Source organism: Oncorhynchus keta, chromosome 21 (genome assembly GCF_023373465.1).
Source record: "Oncorhynchus keta strain PuntledgeMale-10-30-2019 chromosome 21, Oket_V2, whole genome shotgun sequence".
Classification (NCBI taxonomy): domain Eukaryota; kingdom Metazoa; phylum Chordata; class Actinopteri; order Salmoniformes; family Salmonidae; genus Oncorhynchus; species Oncorhynchus keta.
In genome coordinates, this window is record NC_068441.1 from 18,501,944 (window position 1) to 18,522,013 (window position 20,070).

Sequence of the window (20,070 nt, forward strand, 5' to 3'; positions counted from 1 at the left end):
GAATGAGTAGGTGTTTCCAAACTTATGACTGGTACTGTACTTCAAACGGTCCTCATTTGAAATATCACAGCAAAATATTTATCTTCAGAAACATATTTTTGACGCAAAAAACCCTCCTTAGACCAGCCCACTGAAGACCTCTGCGTTACTGTGGAAACCGGAGGTGGAGGATCGTTTAACCTTTTGCAGCAGTGGGCTAAATCAGGGTCAGATAGTGTTTCTTGAGAGTCTTAAACAAATATATATATTTTTTAAAGTATGCACCTCAAACACATGATTATGGGCGTGTACCACCAGACACATGTACCATGTCAGATATATATATATATATATATATTTTTTTTTACCTTTATTTAACCAGGCAAGTCAGTTAAGAACAGATTCTTATTTTCAATGACAGCCTGGGAACAGTGGGTTAACTGCCTGTTCAGGGGCAGAACGACAGATTTGTACCTTGTCAGCTCGGGGGTTTGAACCTTCCGGTTACTAGTCCAACGCTCTAACCACTAGGCTACGCTGCCGCCCCATATAGTTGAAATGTATTCAATTTTCAGTTTGCATCCCAACTTTATATACACAGAAGATTGAAATATACCAAAACCGTTTGACATAAAAACATTAGGTGGCTTTTTAAAATAATGATTATTAATTAGGAAATTAGGAAAAATATGAATAACATTCCACCCATGAGGCCACTAGGTAATTTGACTGCAGGTAAGGACAACAACCTCCCTAAACTCCAGTCTTTGTCATTATCCTCCTTAATTGCTGTTCCTAGAAGATGTTCTCACTTCACTTTACAGTTCCTGTTAACCCTGCAGTGGGTGTTCATGACAACCACTGCCGTTCTGATGCAGCACAGACTAGAAATAGGCACAATCTCCATGTAAGCAGTTGGCTGACATTTTTAAGATTGAGTTCTCACTGATTGAGTTCTTCACCTTCTAACTCTCTTGTGACCCTCTGAGATCGCTTCCTCTCTGCAGACGCTTAACATGCACCTCAGCGATCCTGCATCCACTCCCTACTTGCACAACCCTGCTGTTTTTTCCAAATTTGAGCTGTGTTCGTGCGTGGTGAAATGAATCAATTAAGGTGCTCTCTAACCACTCATGCGAATCACACATCATAATCTGAGTGTGACACAGAACAACCATGTAAATGCAGCTCTACATGTAAATGAGCATTCTTTCAGTAGCGATCACATGGCTGTTATTGTAATTCAATTAGGTGATTGCCGTAGATATTAAGTGGAGCTCTAGATATCAGTACCAGGAGAGCCAATGACTGAGGGACCAGAATTGTATTGTCTCCTGTTTTGTTTGTAAATTCACAATTATGGCATCTTCATTTATAGGGATAACTAGGCTTGCATAGCTACCGGTAAGTGATCCCGGTAACATTGGTAATTTATAGGTAATCTATAGCAATTTATGGTCGTTTTTAATTGAATAACTTGAAAAATATCTATTAATATACAATGCCTTGCGAAAGTATTCGGCCCCCTTGAACTTTTCGACCTTTTGCCACATTTCAGGCTTCAAACATAAAGATATAAAACTGTATTTTTCTGTGAAGAATCAACAAGTGGGACACAATCATGAAGTGGAACGACATTTATTGGATATTTCAAACTTTTTTAGCAAATCAAAAACTGAAAAATTGGGCGTGCAAAATTATTCAGCCCCTTTACTTTCAGTGCAGCAAACTCTCTCCAGAAGTTCAGTGAGGATCTCTGAATGATCCAATGTTGACCTAAATGACTAATGATGATAAATACAATCCACCTGTGTGTAATCAAATCAAATCAAATCAAATCAAATGTATTTATATAGCCCTTCGTACATCAGCTGATATCTCAAAGTGCTGTACAGAAACCCAGCCTAAAACCCCAAACAGCAAACAATGCAGGTGTAAAAGCACGGTGGCTAGGAAAAACTCCCTAGAAAGGCCAAAACCTAGGAAGAAACCTAGAGAGGAACCGGGCTATGTGGGGTGGCCAGTCCTCTTCTGGCTGTGCCGGGTAGAGATCATAACAGAACATGACCAAGATGTTCAAATGTTCATAAATGACCAGCATGGTCGAATAATAATAAGGCAGAACAGTTGAAACTGGAGCAGCAGCACAGTCAGGTGGACTGGGGACAGCAAGGAGCCATCATGTCAGGTAGTTCTGGGGCACGGTCCTAGGGTTCAGGTCCTCCGAGAGAGAGAAAGAAAGAGAGAATTAGAGAGAGCATATGTGGGGTGGCCAGTCCTCTTCTGGCTGTGCCAGGTGGAGATTATAACAGAACGTGGCCAAGATGTTCAAATGTTCATAAATGACCAGCATGGTTGAATAATAGTAAGGCAGAACAGTTGAAACTGGAGCAGCAGCATGGCCAGGTGGACTGGGGACAGCAAGGAGTCATCATGTCAGGTAGTCCTGGGACATGGTCCTAGGGGCCCAGGCCAGTTGAAACTGGAGCAGCAGCATGGCCAGGTGGACTGGGGACAGCAAGGAGTCATCATGTCAGGTAGTCCTGGGGCATGGTCCTAGGGCTCAGGTCCTCCGAGAGAGAGAAAGAAAGAGAGAAGGAGAGAATTAGAGAACGCACACTTAAGATTCACACAGGACACCGAATAGGACAGGAGAAGTACTCCAGATATAACAAACTGACCCTAGCCCCCCGACACATAAACTACTGCAGCATAAATTTTGGAGGCTGAGACAGGAGGGGTCAGGAGACACTGTGGCCCCATCCGAGGACACCCCCGGACAGGTCTCCATATAAATGCGCCTGCACTGTGATAGTCTCAGAGGTCCGTTCAAAGCGCAGAGAGCATCATGAAGAACAAGGAACACATCAGGCAGGTCCGAGATACTGTTGTGAAGAAGGTTAAAGCCGGATTTGGATACAAAAAGATTTCCCAAGCTTTAAACATCTCAAGGAGCACTGTGCAAGCGATAATATTGAAATGGAAGGAGTTAAAGTTTGCCACAGGCCACCTGGGAGACACACCAAACATGTGGAAGAAGGTGCTCTGTTCAGATGAAACCAAAATTGAACTTTTTGGCAACAATGCAAAACGTTATGTTTGGCGTAAAAGCAACACAGCTCATCAGCCTGAACACACCATCCCCACTGTCAAACATGGTGGTGGCAGCATCATGGTTTGGGCCTGCTTTTCTTCAGCAGAGACAGGGAAGATGGTTAAAATTGATGGGAAGATGGATGGAGCCAAATATAGGACCATTCTGGAAGAAAACCTGATGGAGTCTGCAAAAGACCTGAGACTGGGACGGAGATTTGTCTTCCAACAAGACAATGATCCAAAACATAAAGCAAAATCTACAATGGAATGGTTCAAAAATAAACATATCCAGGTTAGAATGGCCAAGTCAAAGTCCAGACCTGATTCCAATCGAGAATCTGTGGAAAGAACTGAAAACTGCTGTTCACAAATGCTCTCCATCCAACCTCACTGAGCTTGAGCTGTTTTGCAAGGAGGAATGGGATTTCTCGATGTGCAAAACTGATAGTGAATGGGACTTACAGCTGTAATCTCGCAAAAGGTGGCGCTACAAAATTAACTGAATAATTTTGCACGCCCAATTTTTCAGTTTTTGATTTGTTAAAAAGTTTGAAATATCCAATAAATGTCCTTCCACTTCATGATTGTGTCCCACTTGTTGTTGATTCTTCACAAAAAAATACAGTTTTATATCTTTATGTTTGAAGCCTGAAATGTGGCAAAAGGTCGCAAGGTTCAAGGGGGCCGAATACTTTCGCAAGGCACTGTATAAGAACCCCTCTCCAGGCGTTGTATGTTGTATAATAATGTGGCATAATCACCTTCCGGTGTAAAAACCATGCAGATTAAAAACAAAAAACTACGTTTTAAATCTGAAATATTTAACTTTTTGGGCGACCTGACCAAATTCACATAGAATTGTGAGTTATAGATCTGTCATTCTCATTGGAAGCAAGTCTAACAAGCGGTAGATCTGTTCAATGTGCCCTTTTTCTATGCTTCCCGTTCTTAAGTTGTGTTTTTACGTCTTTTACTTTCCGTTCTGTGCACCAGCTTCAAACAGCTGAACATACTATATTTTTGGTTAATTAACAAATATTTCACAGTGGTTTAGATGGTACAATGATTCTCTGCGCTTGCTTGTTATGTCACCAACTGAAATTAGGCGAACTGTTAGAATTTTAGCAACCAGGAAATGGCAGAGCGATTTCTGCATATTGCACCTTTAAGTGATAAATAGGCTGAAAAAGAAAGGAAATTCACATGAGCACCACATTGCCTACTCCACTCTTGCTCTACCAAGGTTTTCCAGCACACAGCTTTGACCTACTGCAGTAGCTACTGTATGTTGGTCTATTATACTTCAAACAATGTGTAGACAGGTTTCATAGGATTGAAACCTTCTCTAATAGCCTAATTCATACTCTTAGAGGAGGTGCTCCCACAATAATGTGGTTTGTACCGCATGCAAGGTAAATTATAGAATTTTTCACACACCACTAATTCAGACTCTTCAGAGGGATAATGGATTTTACTGTGTCCTGCTAAAATGATGTGTGTGTATATATTAGCCCCACATCCTTAGCTGGTATGTATTTTTTAGATATAAGCCTATTGGAAATTGTAGCATCACAATCTTTATTGCAATAATAAATACAAACACAACTTTAAGCTACATATTCACTTAGCAGAGGTAATGAACTGTCCTTTGATCAGCACAGCAATTGATTAAACAGGACCATGTTTGCATATTCTGAGCTTATGTCAATATTACACAGATACGCTAACGGTTACAGAAATCAGGAAATCAGACAGGATGTATCTGAGTAACACACCACCACCTTTTGTTATGTTGGGCACCTACTGACCAAAAAAATAAGGTTATTATGAAAATAAAACATTTTCTCAATGACGTATTGTATCCAGGACCTCTATATCAGGCAATGTCAGAAAGGCCCTAAAAATTGTCAAAGACCCAAGTCATAGATTGTTTTCGCTGCTGCCGCACAGCAAGTGGTACTGATGCATCAAGACTTGAACCAACAAGACCCTGAACAGCTTCTACCCCAATGCCATAAGACTGCAAAGTAGTTAACCAAATAGCATTTCACTGTCAGTCACAATTATTGTTTACAAAGCAAGTGACAAATAAAATGTGATTTGATTTATATTGCTAAAATAAAAGTTTAAAGAAATACAGGGAGGCACCACATTACTAAGAGACAAAACAGCTCACAGAATCAAGCCTGATGGTCTTGTAAGTATAAAAGCAAAGCATGCTTTCATTTTTTTTTTTTAAAGCTTGAAAGGGTAGTGGAATGGGATAACGTCTTAGTGTGGTGTGTGAAGAATCCAATAATTGACCTTGTATTCTGTAAAAACGACATTATTGTGGGAGCACCTCCTCTAAGAGCATGAATTAGGCTATTTGAGACGGTTTGAATCCTAAGCAATCTGCCTACACATTGTTTGAAGTACTTGATTAGAAAAGACCAATAGAAGATCTGAATGTAGCCCTCTTTAAATCTTTCCACAAAACCCAAGTAGGCCAGATGACTGGAGATTACCAACCCTGCTTTCTCAGAAGGCCATTGTGTGTCTCTCTTGAGCTTGTAATTAACTGCACCAATGATTCACAGACTGGGGCATCTTTTCTACTGTGTCAGTACACAACATCCTCCCACCCTCCAACTTCTCAAGACCACAGGAAAAGAGAAGGCTTTTCAGGCACAAACAAGTGGCGCAGCGGTCTAAGGCAATGCATCTCAGTGCAAGATGTGTCACTACAGTCCCTGGTTTGAATCCAGGCTGTATCACATCCAGCTGTGATTGGGAGTCCTATTGAGCGGTGCACAATTGGCCCAGCGTCGTCTGGGGTAGGCTGTCATTGTAAATAAGAATTTGTTCTTAACTGACTTGCATAGTTAAATAAAAAAATGTTTTAACTGAATGAGCTGCTGAGGAAGAGCAACGAGCCTTATCATGGCTAGGCATGCTACCCCCGAGGCCTGCACCATGACAGGGGCTGGCTCTGGCATCATCTCCCAGGTCCTCTTGGTTTATGAGTCAGGGGCTAAGAGATTAGTCAGAAAGAGAGCAAGACAGTGAGAGTGAGTGTGTGAGAGAGAGAGAGAGAGAGAGAGAGAGAGAGAGAGAGAGAGAGAGAGAGAGAGAGAGAGAGAGAGAGAGAGAGAGAGAGAGAGAGAGAGAGAGAGAGAGAGAGAGAGAGAGAGAGAGAGAGAGAGAGAGAGAGAGAGAGAGAGAGAGAGAGAGAGAGAGAGAGAGAGAGAGAGAGAGAGAGAGAGAGAGAGAGAGCGAGGCACCAGCGGACAGGGATTTCCACCTGTTTGTGTGCTCTTGCCAGAGGGACCTCCTTTGTTTGAGAGTGGGGAGAGAAGAGAACCCTTTGATGTGTTTTCTCTTTTAATTGACTTCACAGCAGTAGGTGCCTGCTCTGCTCTGTTTGGGCGGAGAGGATACTGCATCTCTCCCATTTTCAAGTGCAACCACAAAGAAAAGATGGTTGGGTTAGGGTTAGAAAAAGAAAAGAGAAGGGTTAGGGTTAAGTTTAGGGTTAGGACAAGGGTTAGTAGATTGTTAGTTGAACTATAACTGATCATCTGTAGAGCATCTACATTTGAAACTTTTTTTTTATACAGATGGACTATACAAATAAAGTGTTACCAAATGTTATTTTTCTGATAGAGATTTCAATTCAAGAAGCATTGTTTCAAAGAATTTAAGCTCTAATTACAGACCAAGTTCAAACTTGTATAAAATGTAAAGAGCATCAACAATGTCAGTGAACCGTGAGAAATTATGAGGGGGGTTTAATCAGTGATTTTAGTATAAACCGACTAATTCTTAATTAACAAACAAATCATTAACTGACACCCTGTCATCATGACACCTTGTCTAGCATATGTTTCACTGGATATGTCAATATCTGGCTGCTGAAAATTTGATCTGACCCTGTACATTAGTGAGGCCAAACAAAACGTTTTTTTTTTTTTTAATTGAACCTTTATTTAACTAAGCAAGTCAGTTTTAAGAACAAATTCCTATTTACAATAACAGCCCGGATGACACTGGGCCAATTGTGTGCCACCCTATGGGACTCCCAATCAAGGCCGGTTGTGATAATTAATTGACTGGTAGGGTAATTTAATTGAAGAGGTTAGTGGAAGTGATATTTGTTTACAGGGCTGTATGACTGCCAGCCTTGACAACATTCGATACTGCCTGGAGAGCCCATCAGCCTATCAGAGCATATATTTGACACTAAGGTCTCTTCTAAAATTGATGGTGATGCTGAACATGTAGTGAAGCACTCTTTCCTCACTATCAAATAAAGTGAAGGCAACAACTGCTCACCCAATTGACACCGTGGTATTAGGGAGCTGAGCTCTGCATTGCTTACTACCATGAGAGTGGTAGCAAAGCGTGACAGAGGTAATATGCCCCGAACCACACAGCACTGCTGTCACACAAACAGCAGCACCACCCAAGTCCTTCATCAGCAGAGGAGATAGGCACTGCTGGCTAACGCCCCAGCACTAAAGTATCACTAAAGTCCCACCGCCTGAACAGCTCATTAGCCCTGCATTACACTGAGCACAATCTCAATTGCACATCCACACTGTCCTTTCCCAACTGGAAAAAAGGAACACCTATGTGAGAATGCTGTACCTGCCTAAATGACGACCGCCCCATAGCACTCACGTCGGTGGCCATGAAGTGCTTTGAAAGGCTGGTCATGGCTCACATCAACAGCATCCTCCCGACACCCGAGATCCACTCCAATTCATATACCGCTCCAACAGATCCACAGATGATGCAATATCAATTGCTCTCCACACCGCCCTTTCTGACCTGGACAAAAGGAACACCTATGTGAGAATGCTGTTCATTGACTACAGCTCAGAGTTCAACACCATAGTTCCCAGAAAGCTCATCACTAAGCTAAGGACCCTGGGACTAAACACCTCCCTCTGCAACTAGATCCTGGACTTCCTGACAGGCCGCCCCCAGGTGGTAAGGGTAGGCAACAACATATCTGCCACGTACTTAGTCCCATCCTGTACTCCCTGTTCACAGACGACTGCATGGCCAAGCACGACTACAACACCATCATTAAGTTTGCTGACGACACAACAGTGGTAGGCCTGATCATGGACAACGATGAGACGGCCTACAGGGAGGAGGTCAGAGACCTGGCAGTGTGGTGCCAGGACAACAACCTCTCCCTCAATGTGAGCAAGATAAAGGATGTGATTGTGGACTACAGGAAAAGGTGGGCCGAACAGGCCCCCATTAACATCGACGGGGCTGTAGTGGAGTGGGTCGAGAGTTTCAAGTTCCTTGGTGTCCACATCACCAACATGGTCATGTTCCAAACATATCAAGACAGTAGTGAAGAGGGCACGACAAAACCCTTTCCCCCTAAGGAGACTGAAAAGATTTGGCATGGGTCCCCAGATCCTCAAAACGTTCTACAGCTGCACCATAGAGAGCATCCTGACCGGTTGCATCACCACCTGCTATTGCAACTGCTCGGCCTTCGACAGCAAGGTGCTACAGAGGGTAGTGCGTAAGGCCCAGTACATCACTGGGGCCAAGCTTCCTGACATCTAGGACCTATACTTTAGGCTGTGTCAGAGGAAGGGAAAAAAAATCATCGAAGGCTCCAGTCACCCAAGTCATAGACTGTTCTCTCTGCTACCGCACAGCAAACGATACTATTTACATTGACCCGTCCCCTTTGTTTTTACACTGCTGCTACTCGCTGCTCCTTATTATCTATACATAGTCACTTTACAAATTACCTTGACTAACCGGTACCCCCGCCCATTGACTCGGTACCAGTAACCCCTGTATATAGCCTCGTTATTGCTATGAAAATATATTGTGCTTTATTACATTGTTTTACTTTAATTTATTTAGTAGATATTTTCTTAACTCTATTTCTTAAACTGCATTGTTGGTTAATTAAGGACTTGTAAGTACTTGTAGCATTTCACGGTAGGGTCTCCACCCACAGCGTACACATCACAGACTCAAATGGTCCACCCACAAGGACAGTATGGTAAACTGAAATGGTCCACCCACAAGTACAGTATGGTGAAGAAGGCACAATAGCGCCTCTTCAACCTCAGGAGGCTTAAGAAATGTGGCTTGTCACCTAAAACACTGACAAACTTTTACAGATGCATAATTGTACAGATGTACCACTGTCTGGTACGACCACTACACCTCCCTCAACCGCAAGGCTCTCCAGAGGGTGGTGCGGTCTGCACAAAGCATCACCGGGGGAAAACTACCTGCCCTACAGGACACCTACATCACCCGATGTCATTGGAAAGCCAAAAATATCACCAAGGATAACAACCACCCGAGCCACTGCCTGTTCATCCCACTACCATCCAGAAGGTCAGTACAGGTGCGTCAAAGCTGGGACCGAGATTGAAAAACAGCTTCTATCTCAAGGCCATCAGACTACTAAACAGCAATCACTAATTCAGATAATCTGCTGCCTACATAGAGACTCACTAGTCACTTTAAACAATACCACTTTAATAATGTTTACATATCTTACATTACTCATCTCATATGTACAGTGCCTTGCAAAATAATTAATCTCCCTTGGCGTTTTTTCCTATTTTTTTGCATTACAACCTGTGATTTAACTGTATTTTTTATTTGGATTTCATGTAATGGACATACACAAAATAGTCCAATTTGGTGAAGTGAAATTCAAAAGATAACTTGTTTAAAATTTTTACAAATCAAATAATATTCACCCCCTTTGCTATGAATCCCTTAAATACGATCTGGAGAAGCCAATTACCTTCAAAAGTCACAAAAATAGTTAAATAAAGTCCACCTGTGTGCAATCTAAGTGTCACATGATCTGTCACATGATCTCAGTATATATACACCTGTTCTGAAAAGCCCTAGAGTCTGCAACACCACTAAGCAAGGGGCACCATGAAGACCAAGGAGCTCTCCAAACAGGTCAGGAACAAAGTTGTGGAGAGCAACAGATCAGGGTTGGTTTATAAAAATATTTTAAACTTTGAACATCCCATGGAGCACCATGAAATCCATTATTAGAAAATGGAAAGAATATAGCACCACAACAAACCTGCCAAGAGAGGGCCGCCAACCAAAACTCTCAGACCAGGCAAGGAGGGCATTAAAACCTGTTAATCCTACCCCCTACTTTTTCGGACATTCTGTTAAAAATCGCGCAACATTTCAGCGCCCTGCTACTCATGCCAGGAATATAGTATATGCATATGATTAGTATGTGTGGATAGAAAACACTCAGACGTTTCTAAAACTGGTTAAATCACGGCTGTGACTATAACAGAACGTGCGTTTCATCGAAAAGCGCAGGAAAATCTGATCACTGAAAATTGGAAAATATATCAATGCGCCACTTGCATGTATTGTTGAATGGAAACCACATTACCTGGAGCCGAGATTGCAATTCCTACAGCTTCCACACGATGTCACCAGTCTTGTCATTTGCCTGTGCTTTGTTTCTTGGTCAAATGAACAAGAGACAGCCCATTTCTTCCGGTCTCCGACAGGATGTTTTGGTTGAGATATATCCGGACATGGTTTCAAGACGTGGAGTTATGGAATATACATCGCCCCGTGATCAATTTGATAGATTATTAACGTTTACTAATACCTAAAGTTGCATTACAAAAGTATTTCGAAGTGTTTTGTGAAAGTTTATCGTCAACTTTTTTAATTAAAAAAAATGACGTTGCGTTATAAAACGCTGTTTTTTTCCTTGATCACACAGTCTTCATAGATCGATATCTAGGCTATATATGGACCAATTAAATCGAAAAAAAGACCCAATAGTGATGTTTATGGGACATCTAGGAGTGCCAACAAAGAAGATCGTCAAAGGTAATGAATGTTTTATATTTTATTTCTGCGTTTTGTGTAGCGCCGACTATGCTAATTATTTTGTTTTACGTCCCCTGCGGGTCTTTTGGGGTGTTGCATGCTATCAGATAATAGCTTCTCATGCTTTCGCCGAAAAGCATTTTAAAAATCTGACTTGTTGGTTGGATTCACAACGAGTGTAGCTTCAATTCAGTACCCTGCATGTGTGTTTTAATGAACGTTTGAGTTTTAACGAGTGCTATTAGCATTTAGCGTAGCGCATTTGCATTTCCAGATGTCTAGATGGGAGGCCTGCGTGTCGGGTGGACATAAGAGGTTAATCGGAGAGGCAACAAAGAGACCAAAGATAACTCTGAAGGAGCTGCAAAACTCCACAGCGGAGATTGGAGTATTTGTTCATAGGACCACTTTAAGCCGTACACTCCACTGAGCTGGGCTTTATGGAAGAGTGGCCAGAAAAAAATAAGCAAACAAGTTTGTTGTTTGCCAAGAGGCATGTGGGATATTCCCCAAACATATGGAAGAAGGTACACTGGTCAGATGTGACAAAAATGTAGCTTTTTGGCCATCAAGGAAAATGCTATGTCTGGCGCAAACCCAACACCTCCCATCACCCCGAGAACACTATCCCCATGTTTTTCATCGGCAGGGACTATGATACTGGTCAGAATTGAAGGAATGATGGATGGCTCTAAATACAGGGAATTTCTTCAGGGAAACCTGTTTCAGTCTTCCAGAGATTTGAAACTGGGATGGAGGTTCACCTTCCAGCAGGACAATGACCCTAAGCATACTGCTAAAGAAACACTCAAGTGGTTTAAGGGGAAACATTTATGACTTAAAGATTGCTGTACACCAGCGGAACCCATCCAACTTGAAGGAGCTGGAACAGTTTTGCCTTGAAGAATGGGCAAAAATCCCAGTGGCTAGATGTGCCAAGCTTATAGAGACATACCCCAAGAGACTTGCAGCTGTGATTGCTGCAAAAGGTGGCTCTACAAAGTATTGACTTTGGGGGGGGGGGGTGAATATTTATGCACGCTCAAGTTTTCCGTTTTTTTGTCTTACTTATTGTTTGTTTCACAATAAAAAAATATTTTGCATCTTCAAAGTGGTAGACATGTTGTGTAAATCAAATGATACAAACCCCCAAAAATCTATTTTAATTCCAGGTTGTAAGACAACAAAATAGGAAAAATGCCAATGGGGTGAATACTTTCGCAAGCCACATACCATCTATTATATCTTGCCTATGCAACTCGGCCATCGCTCATCCATGTATTTATATGTACATATTCTTATTCCATCCATTTAGATTTGTGTGTATTAGGTAGTTGTTGGGGATTGTTAGATTACTTGTTAGATATTACTGCACTGTCGGAACTGGAAGCACAAGCATTTCGCTACACTCGCATTAACCCCTTCAACCTTAATCATTTTAGTCAATAAGATTCTTGCTACGTAAGCTTAACTTTCTGAACATTCGAGACGTGTAGTCCACTTGTCATTCCAATCTCCTTTGCATTAGCGTAGCCTCTTCTGTAGCCTGTCAACTATGTGTCTGTCTATCCCTGTTCTCTCCTCTCTGCACAGACCATACAAACGCTCCACACCGCGTGGCCGCGGCCACCCTAATCTGGTGGTCCCAGCGCGCACGACCCACGTGGAGTTCCAGGTCTCCGGTAGCCTCTGGAACTGCCGATCTGCGGCCAACAAGGCAGAGTTCATCTCAGCCTATGCCTCCCTCCAGAACCTCAACTTCTTGGCACTGACGGAAACATGGATCACCACAGACAACACTGCTACTCCTACTGCTCTCTCTTCGTCCGCCCACGTGTTCTCGCACATCCCGAGAGCTTCTGGTCAGCGGGGTGGTGGCACCGGGATTCTCATCTCTCCCAAGTGGTCATTCTCTCTTTCTCCCCTCACCCATCTGTCTATCGCCTCCTTTGAATTCCATGCTGTCACAGTTACCAGCCCTTTCAAGCTTAACATCCTTATCATTTATCGCCCTCCAGGTTCCCTCGGAGAGTTCATCAATGAGCTTGATACCTTGATAAGCTCCTTTCCTGAGGACGGCTCACCTCTCACAGTGCTGGGCGACTTTAACCTCCCCACGTCTACCTTTGACTCATTCCTCTCTGCCTCCTTCTTTCCACTCCTCTCCTCTTTTGACCTCACCCTCTCACCTTCCCCCTACTCACAAGGCAGGCAATACGCTCGACCTCATCTTTACTAGATGCTGTTCTTCCACTAACCTCATTGCAACTCCCCTCCAAGTCTCCGACCACTACCTTGTATCCTTTTCCCTCTCGCTCTCATCTAACACCTCCCACACTGCCCCTACTCGGATGGTATCGCGCCGTCCCAACCTTCGCTCTCTCTCCCCCGCTACTCTCTCCTCTTCCATCCTATCATCTCTTCCCTCTGCTCATACCTTCTCCAACCTATCTCCTGATTCTGCCTCCTCAACCCTCCTCTCCTCCCTTTCTGCATCCTTTGACTCTCTATGTCCCCTATCCTCCAGGCCGGCTCGGTCCTCCCCTCCCGCCCGTGGCTCGACGACTCATTGCGAGCTCACAGAACAGGGCTCCGGGCAGCTGAACAGAAATGGAGGAAAACTCGCCTCCCTGCGGACCTGGCATCCTTTCACTCCCTCCTCTCTACATTTTCCTCCTCTGTCTCTGCTGCTAAAGCCATTTTCTACCACTCTAAATTCCAAGCATCTGCCTCTAACCCTAGGAAGCTCTTTGCCACCTTCTCCTCCCTCCTGAATCCTCCCCCCTCCTCCCCTCTCTGCAGATGACTTCGTCAACCATTTTGAAAAGAAGGTCGACGACATCCGATCCTCGTTTGTTAAGTCAAACGGCACCGCTGGTTCTGCTCACACTGCCCTACCCTGTGCTCTGACCTCTTTCTCCCCTCTCTCTCCAGATGAAATCTAGCGTCTTGTGACGGCCGGCCGCCCAACAACCTGCCCGCTTGACCCTATCCCCTCCTCTCTTCTCCAGACCATTTCCGGAGACCTTCTCCCTTACCTCACCTCGCTCATCAACTCATCCCTGACCGCTGGCTACGTCCCTTACGTCCTCAAGAGAGCGAGAGTTGCACCCCTTCTGAAAAAACCTACACTCAATCCCTCCGATGTCAACAACTACAGACCAGTATCCCTTCTTTCTTTTCTCTCCAAAACTCTTGAACGTGCCGTCCTTGGCCAGCTCTCCCGCTATCTCTCTCTGAATGACCTTCTTGATCCAAATCAGTCAGATTTCAAGACTAGTCATTCAACTGAGACTGCTCTTCTCTGTATCACGGAGGCGCTCCGCACCGCTAAAGCTAACTCTCTCTCCTCTGCTCTCATCCTTCTAGACCTATCGGCTGCCTTCGATACTGTGAACCATCAGATCCTCCTCTGCACCCTCTCCGAGTTGGGCATCTCCGGCGCGGCCCACGCTTGGATTGCGTCCTACCTGACAGGTCGCTCCTACCAGGTGGCGTGGCGAGAATCTGTCTCCTCACCACGCGCTCTCACCACTGGTGTCCCCCAGGGCTCTGTTCTAGGCCCTCTCCTATTCTCGCTATACACCAAGTCACTTGGCTCTGTCATAACCTCACATGGTCTCTCCTATCATTGCTATGCAGACGACACACAATTAATCTTCTCCTTTCCCCCTTCTGATGACCAGGTGGCGAATCGCATCTCTGCATGTCTGGCAGACATATCAGTGTGGATGACGGATCACCACCTCAAGCTGAACCTCGGCAAGACGGAGCTGCTCTTCCTCCCGGGAAGGACTGCCCGTTCCATGATCTCGCCATCACGGTTGACAACTCCATTGTGTCCTCCTCCCAGAGCGCTAAGAACCTTGGCGTGATCCTGGACAACACCCTGTCGTTCTCAACTAACATCAAGGCGGTGGCCCGTTCCTGTAGGTTCATGCTCTACAACATCCGCAGAGTACGACCCTGCCTCACACAGGAAGCGGCGCAGGTCCTAATCCAGGCACTTGTCATCTCCCGTCTGGACTACTGCAACTCGCTGTTGGCTGGGCTCCCTGCCTGTGCCATTAAACCCCTACAACTCATCCAGAACGCCGCAGCCCGTCTGGTGTTCAACCTTCCCAAGTTCTCTCACGTCACCCCGCTCCTCCGCTCTCTCCGCTGGCTTCCAGTTGAAGCTCGCATCTGCTACAAGACCATGCTGCTTGCCTACGGAGCTGTGAGGGGAACGGCACCTCAGTACCTCCAGGCTCTGATCAGGCCCTACACCCAAACAAGGGCACTGCGTTCATCCACCTCTGGCCTGCTCGCCTCCCTACCACTGAGGAAGTACAGTTCCCGCTCAGCCCAGTCAAAACTGTTCGCTGCTCTGGCCCCCCAATGGTGGAACAAACTCCCTCACGACGTCAGGACAGCGGAGTCAATCACCACCTTCCGGAGACACCTGAAACCCCACCTCTTTAAGGAATACCTAGGATAGGATAAGTAATCCTTCTCACCCCCCCCTTTAAGATTTAGATGCACTATTGTAAAGTGACTATTCTACTGGATGTCATAAGGTGAATGCACCAATTTGTAAGTCGCTCTGGATAAGAGCGTCTGCTAAATGACTTAAATGTTAAATGTTAAACCTATGGGGGCGCTATGTCATTATTGGATAAAAAGACTTGCCCGTTTTAAGCGCAATATTTTGTCACGAAAAGATGCTCGACTATGCATGGAATTGACAGCCTTGTAAAGACAACTCTGACGTTTCCAAAACTGCAAAGATATTATCTGTGAGTGCCCCAGAACTAATGCTTCAGGCGAAACCAAGATGAAGTTTCATACAGGAAATGCCCCAGATTCTGAAGGCGCTGTGTTCCAATGTCTCCTTATATGGCTGTGAATGCACCAGGAATGAGCCTGCCCTTTCTGTCGTTTCCCCAATGTGTCTGCAGCATTGTAACGTGTTTGTAGGCATATCATTGGAAGATTGACCATAAGAGACAACATTTACCTGGTGTCCCGCCCGGTGTCCTGTCTAAATTATTGCATAATCTGTAGGTCCATGCGCGTTCCATTTCTTCAGAAGAGAAAGTCAACTGCCATGATGGATTTTATCGTCGATAGATATGTGAAAAACACCTTGAGGATTGATTCTAAACATTGGTTTGCCATGTTTCTGTCGATATTATGGAGTTAATTTGGAAAAAAGTTCGCGTTTTAATGACTTTCTTTTTTTATTTTTTTATTTCCCCTTACCCAAACGTGATGAACAAAACGGAGCGATTAGTCGACACAAATAATATTTTTTGTAAAAACGGAACATTTGCTATCTGAGAGTTTCCTCATTGAAAACATCTGAAGTTCTTCAAAGGTAAATGATTTTATTTGAATGCTTTTCTGGTTTTTGTGAAAATGTTGCATGTTGAAAGAGAGGCATAATCCTATGCTAGACTATCAATACTGTTACACATGCTTGTTTAGCTATGGTTCAAAAGCATATTTTGAAAATCTGAGATGACAGTGTTGTTAACAAAAGGCTAAGCTTGAGAGCAAATAGATTAATTTCATTTCATTTGCGATTTTCATGAATAGTTAACGTTGCGTTATGGTAATGAGCTTGAGGCTGTAGTCACGATACCGGATCCGGGATGGCTCGACGCAAGAAGTTCTGCTAACCATGTGTACAGTATGTGACCAATAACATTTGATTTTACCTGTTGTATTCGGCGCATGTAACATAATATTTGATTTGATTTGACAACGTTTGTTCTTAGGAGAGGAGCAAATCCACAGCCACAATCACACAGCCATGGGGGTGAAGGAAGGAAGGAAGGAAGGAAGGAAGGAAGGAAGGAAGGAAGGAAGGAAGGAAGGGATTGGGCATTGGTAGGAAAGGGAGAAGGGGAGTGGGCATGGGGATTGGGCATGGGTAGGACATGAGGAAGGAGGGGGAGTAAGCATATTCCTATCTTATAGAGTTGGGAGGAGAGGGAGGTAGACAAGCCATGCCTGTCAATATTGATCAAAGGCCCATGTGTCGATGCCATCTTGCCTGGTTAGGCTTTGACAACAGGCCTGATTTAGAACCCTTCTTTTTGAGGGCAGATGGACCATTCCCACAGCTCTGTCATAATGCAGAACACACACACAGGTCACTTCAAGCCCACTAAGGGTGGAGAGGAGGAGAAGGAGGAGAGAAGGATGCATATCCACAGGACTGTCTGATGGGCTTTATTCTGTTTGCTCGGCACACTGCGATGTCACACCAGTGTGGCACTGCCCATTTACACAGGAGCTTTGCAGGGGGCGCAGTGTAGCCTTCTGTGTTAACTCCCAGCTCTATCAAGGATCATCAATTCAAGATAGCGCAGAGCTGACAGTAAGGCTGTTCTAACTTAAGTAAATGGGCTAGACCACTAAAGTAGTAGAGAGGGGTGATTGAGTGATCACGACCCTGGCCTGCGCCCCCATCACGAAGTTATTGCTCAGCCCCAGGGGCAAGTGCTGCTTCCCTGATCCCAGTTCCGCATCACAGCCCCAGTGAAGTCAGTCCTCTAGGGTGTGCATTAGTAAGGAAGACAAAGTTATGAAAGGAGCGACCAGCGACGACCTGAGCACACACGCCTGTTCAACGCGGAGGAGGGATATGCTGGAGCCAGCCAGACAGAACCTTGTCTCTTTTGCGTGGTCACTCAGCTGGCTAAGCTCTGATCTCCAGAGGACTGGACAGGCAGGAAAGTGTACAAGCACAGAGAGCCACTGCTGCCTCAAAGCTCATTCTGTACTCAGGGTAAGTAACAATGTATAACTCAAGGAGTTTCGAGTTCGAATATAGTTTACAATTCCAATAGCAAGTGTGTTGAGTTGAAGGAATTGACAGGATATTGTTGGGCTTGTTGAGACTATTCTGTGCATGAGCCTCTGCTCTACGGCAGTTGTGAAAAGTATGCCAGGTGGAAGTGAAGATGCGTTTCAGGGGCTTTTCAGGAGGTTTGTGTGCTGTTGTGCAAACTATACAACACATGGTGCATCTCCTATTGTACCTGGGTGGCAAGGCTGGAGCCCTCGATGATGGTCACAGAGTTGGCACAGCTGGCCCACATAGAGTCCTCCAGTACCAGAAGTGTCCTCACCGGCTCTGGGCCCACAATAACAGTCCTGCTGGAGTCTGGCTCCCACAACTCACCTGAGAACACAACACAACCAACACTCAGGATTAGAACACTTTAAACTGAAGATTTAAGATCACTTTATTCGTCAGTTATACACAAGTTCCAACTGAAATGTTACTTCTGCTTTTTTATCCCAACCCCGCCGAAAGATCCACATACATACAGGTTGTAGAAGGGTGTCCGTGGAGCAGTTGTTGTGGGGGGTAAAGTGCCTGCTCAAGGGCACAACGGCAGGCAAAAGCATCTAGAATTTGATACCAGCAATTCTCCGGTTGCCAGCTCACTTCCCAACAGATTAGAACTGGCAACCCTTTGGCTGCTGGCTCGCCTCTCTAATCCCTAGGGTACCTACCGCCCCTACTTTACAATGTAGAAAAACTGCTAAAAACAGCTGACAAAATCATGACTTGTTATCACCATTTTATGAATATGTTTTAAATACATGCAACACTTTCTGTTTGTCTATGAAATGTGGTGATTCAGCAGCTGTTGCCTTGAGCAAGGCAATTAAACTATATTTCTTCTACTTACACTGAAGGAACTTGCCCTGGTGTTTGCTAGACAAATATTCCAAACTGAAAAAACATACAAATACTTATACTCCTGTTTCACAAACACACACGTGCATGCGCAACTAAGCATGCACATGCGCGCACATACACACAAATAGACATACACGCATACTCACGTATGCACACACCAGCTTGAATCACAATTTGATGAAAGCAGTGTCTTTGGTATATGTTTTGAGACTTGTGTGCTAAACAATAGTTAATTCATTCTTAATACCATATGCTAATATCTGCCATACAATTTAATCAGCTTTCCAACTTCTTTATCGCAACTTTCTTTTTTTTGCACATCAGTATGAAAATGAAGCAGACCTTTTTCCTTTGAGTTGTAATCACCCATACCTGCTTCTGTGGCAACGTGTTATAAAGCGCATTACATAAGCTTTTCATTTGCAGTGCGTTAATGAAGCAACATTTAAAAAGTGCACACAGCCATTTAATTAAACATTTTAGTTGTTTATATCTTGCCTTTCAAACCAGAATAGCTTCACAATGACTTCTGACTTGCCCAAGTTAATTGCTTGTCGTGTTCTAAATGTCATTCTTCCACCTTTTCAAATTCAGTCTTTTAAAAGTCCCCTCGGCCCATGCACAAGCGATGTCACTGCTCTACCACACGCACCACAAAAGGAAAAAAGAAATAGGGATTTTCAGTTTAGCAACAATGTGCTGGGAAGGCTGTTCATATATGCCTTTTGATAGAAGTCCCATGTGAGGACTTGATATTTTCATACTCCTGCAGACATGGTTTCCAGGCAGTAGTGTACCATCCAGGGGCATCAATCTTTAACAGCTGTGCAAAATGCACAAACATTGCCTGACACCATCCACGCTCCACTCCAGAGCTTTTCATCTGTCTTCTCCCTCTTTTTTATTTATTAATTTTACATAACATGAATAGTCATATTTAATCGACACGCAGCACACTGGCGTAATTAATCATCCTTTCTGCATGGCTGGAGGTGGGAGCAGAGTAGAGTGCTGGGGAGATGCAGGCAGTCACACTGACACAGCCAGGACAGACGCACCACACCACACCACACGGTGATAAAGCCATTGTGCTTCCGCAGGCTGAGGTGACTGGGAGAGTGAATGTTGAGATTGTGCTAACTAAGCCTTCTGGCCCTACTGTATGATATGCCTGACTGACCAAAGCACAACCACGCCAACCACTGTATGGTGACTTCAGGTGTCATTTCTTTACACTGACAGGGAATATCACCAACAATGGGCATTAAAATAGGTATTTTAAGGCAATATTTTCCAAGATTGCTATTCTGAGATTAAGTTGCGTTTCACAAATGTATCCATTTGATGGAATCCCCTGAAAATCCTATCACGCATTGCATGCAGACTGAATGCATGACAGAAAATATGTTTCTTACACACTCACTGAA

The 20,070-nt window shown here is 44.2% G+C and overlaps 1 protein-coding gene across 1 annotated transcript in view; it reads right to left on the reverse strand.

The window, feature by feature from the left end:
- The window catches only part of LOC118399861 (rho guanine nucleotide exchange factor 10-like protein), a 175,388-nt gene that overhangs the window by 26,982 nt on the left and 128,336 nt on the right, over positions 1 to 20,070 (reverse strand). The window contains 1 exon segment of the mRNA XM_052474559.1: positions 17,973 to 18,115. Within this exon segment, the coding sequence (XP_052330519.1) occupies positions 17,973 to 18,115 (143 nt within the window).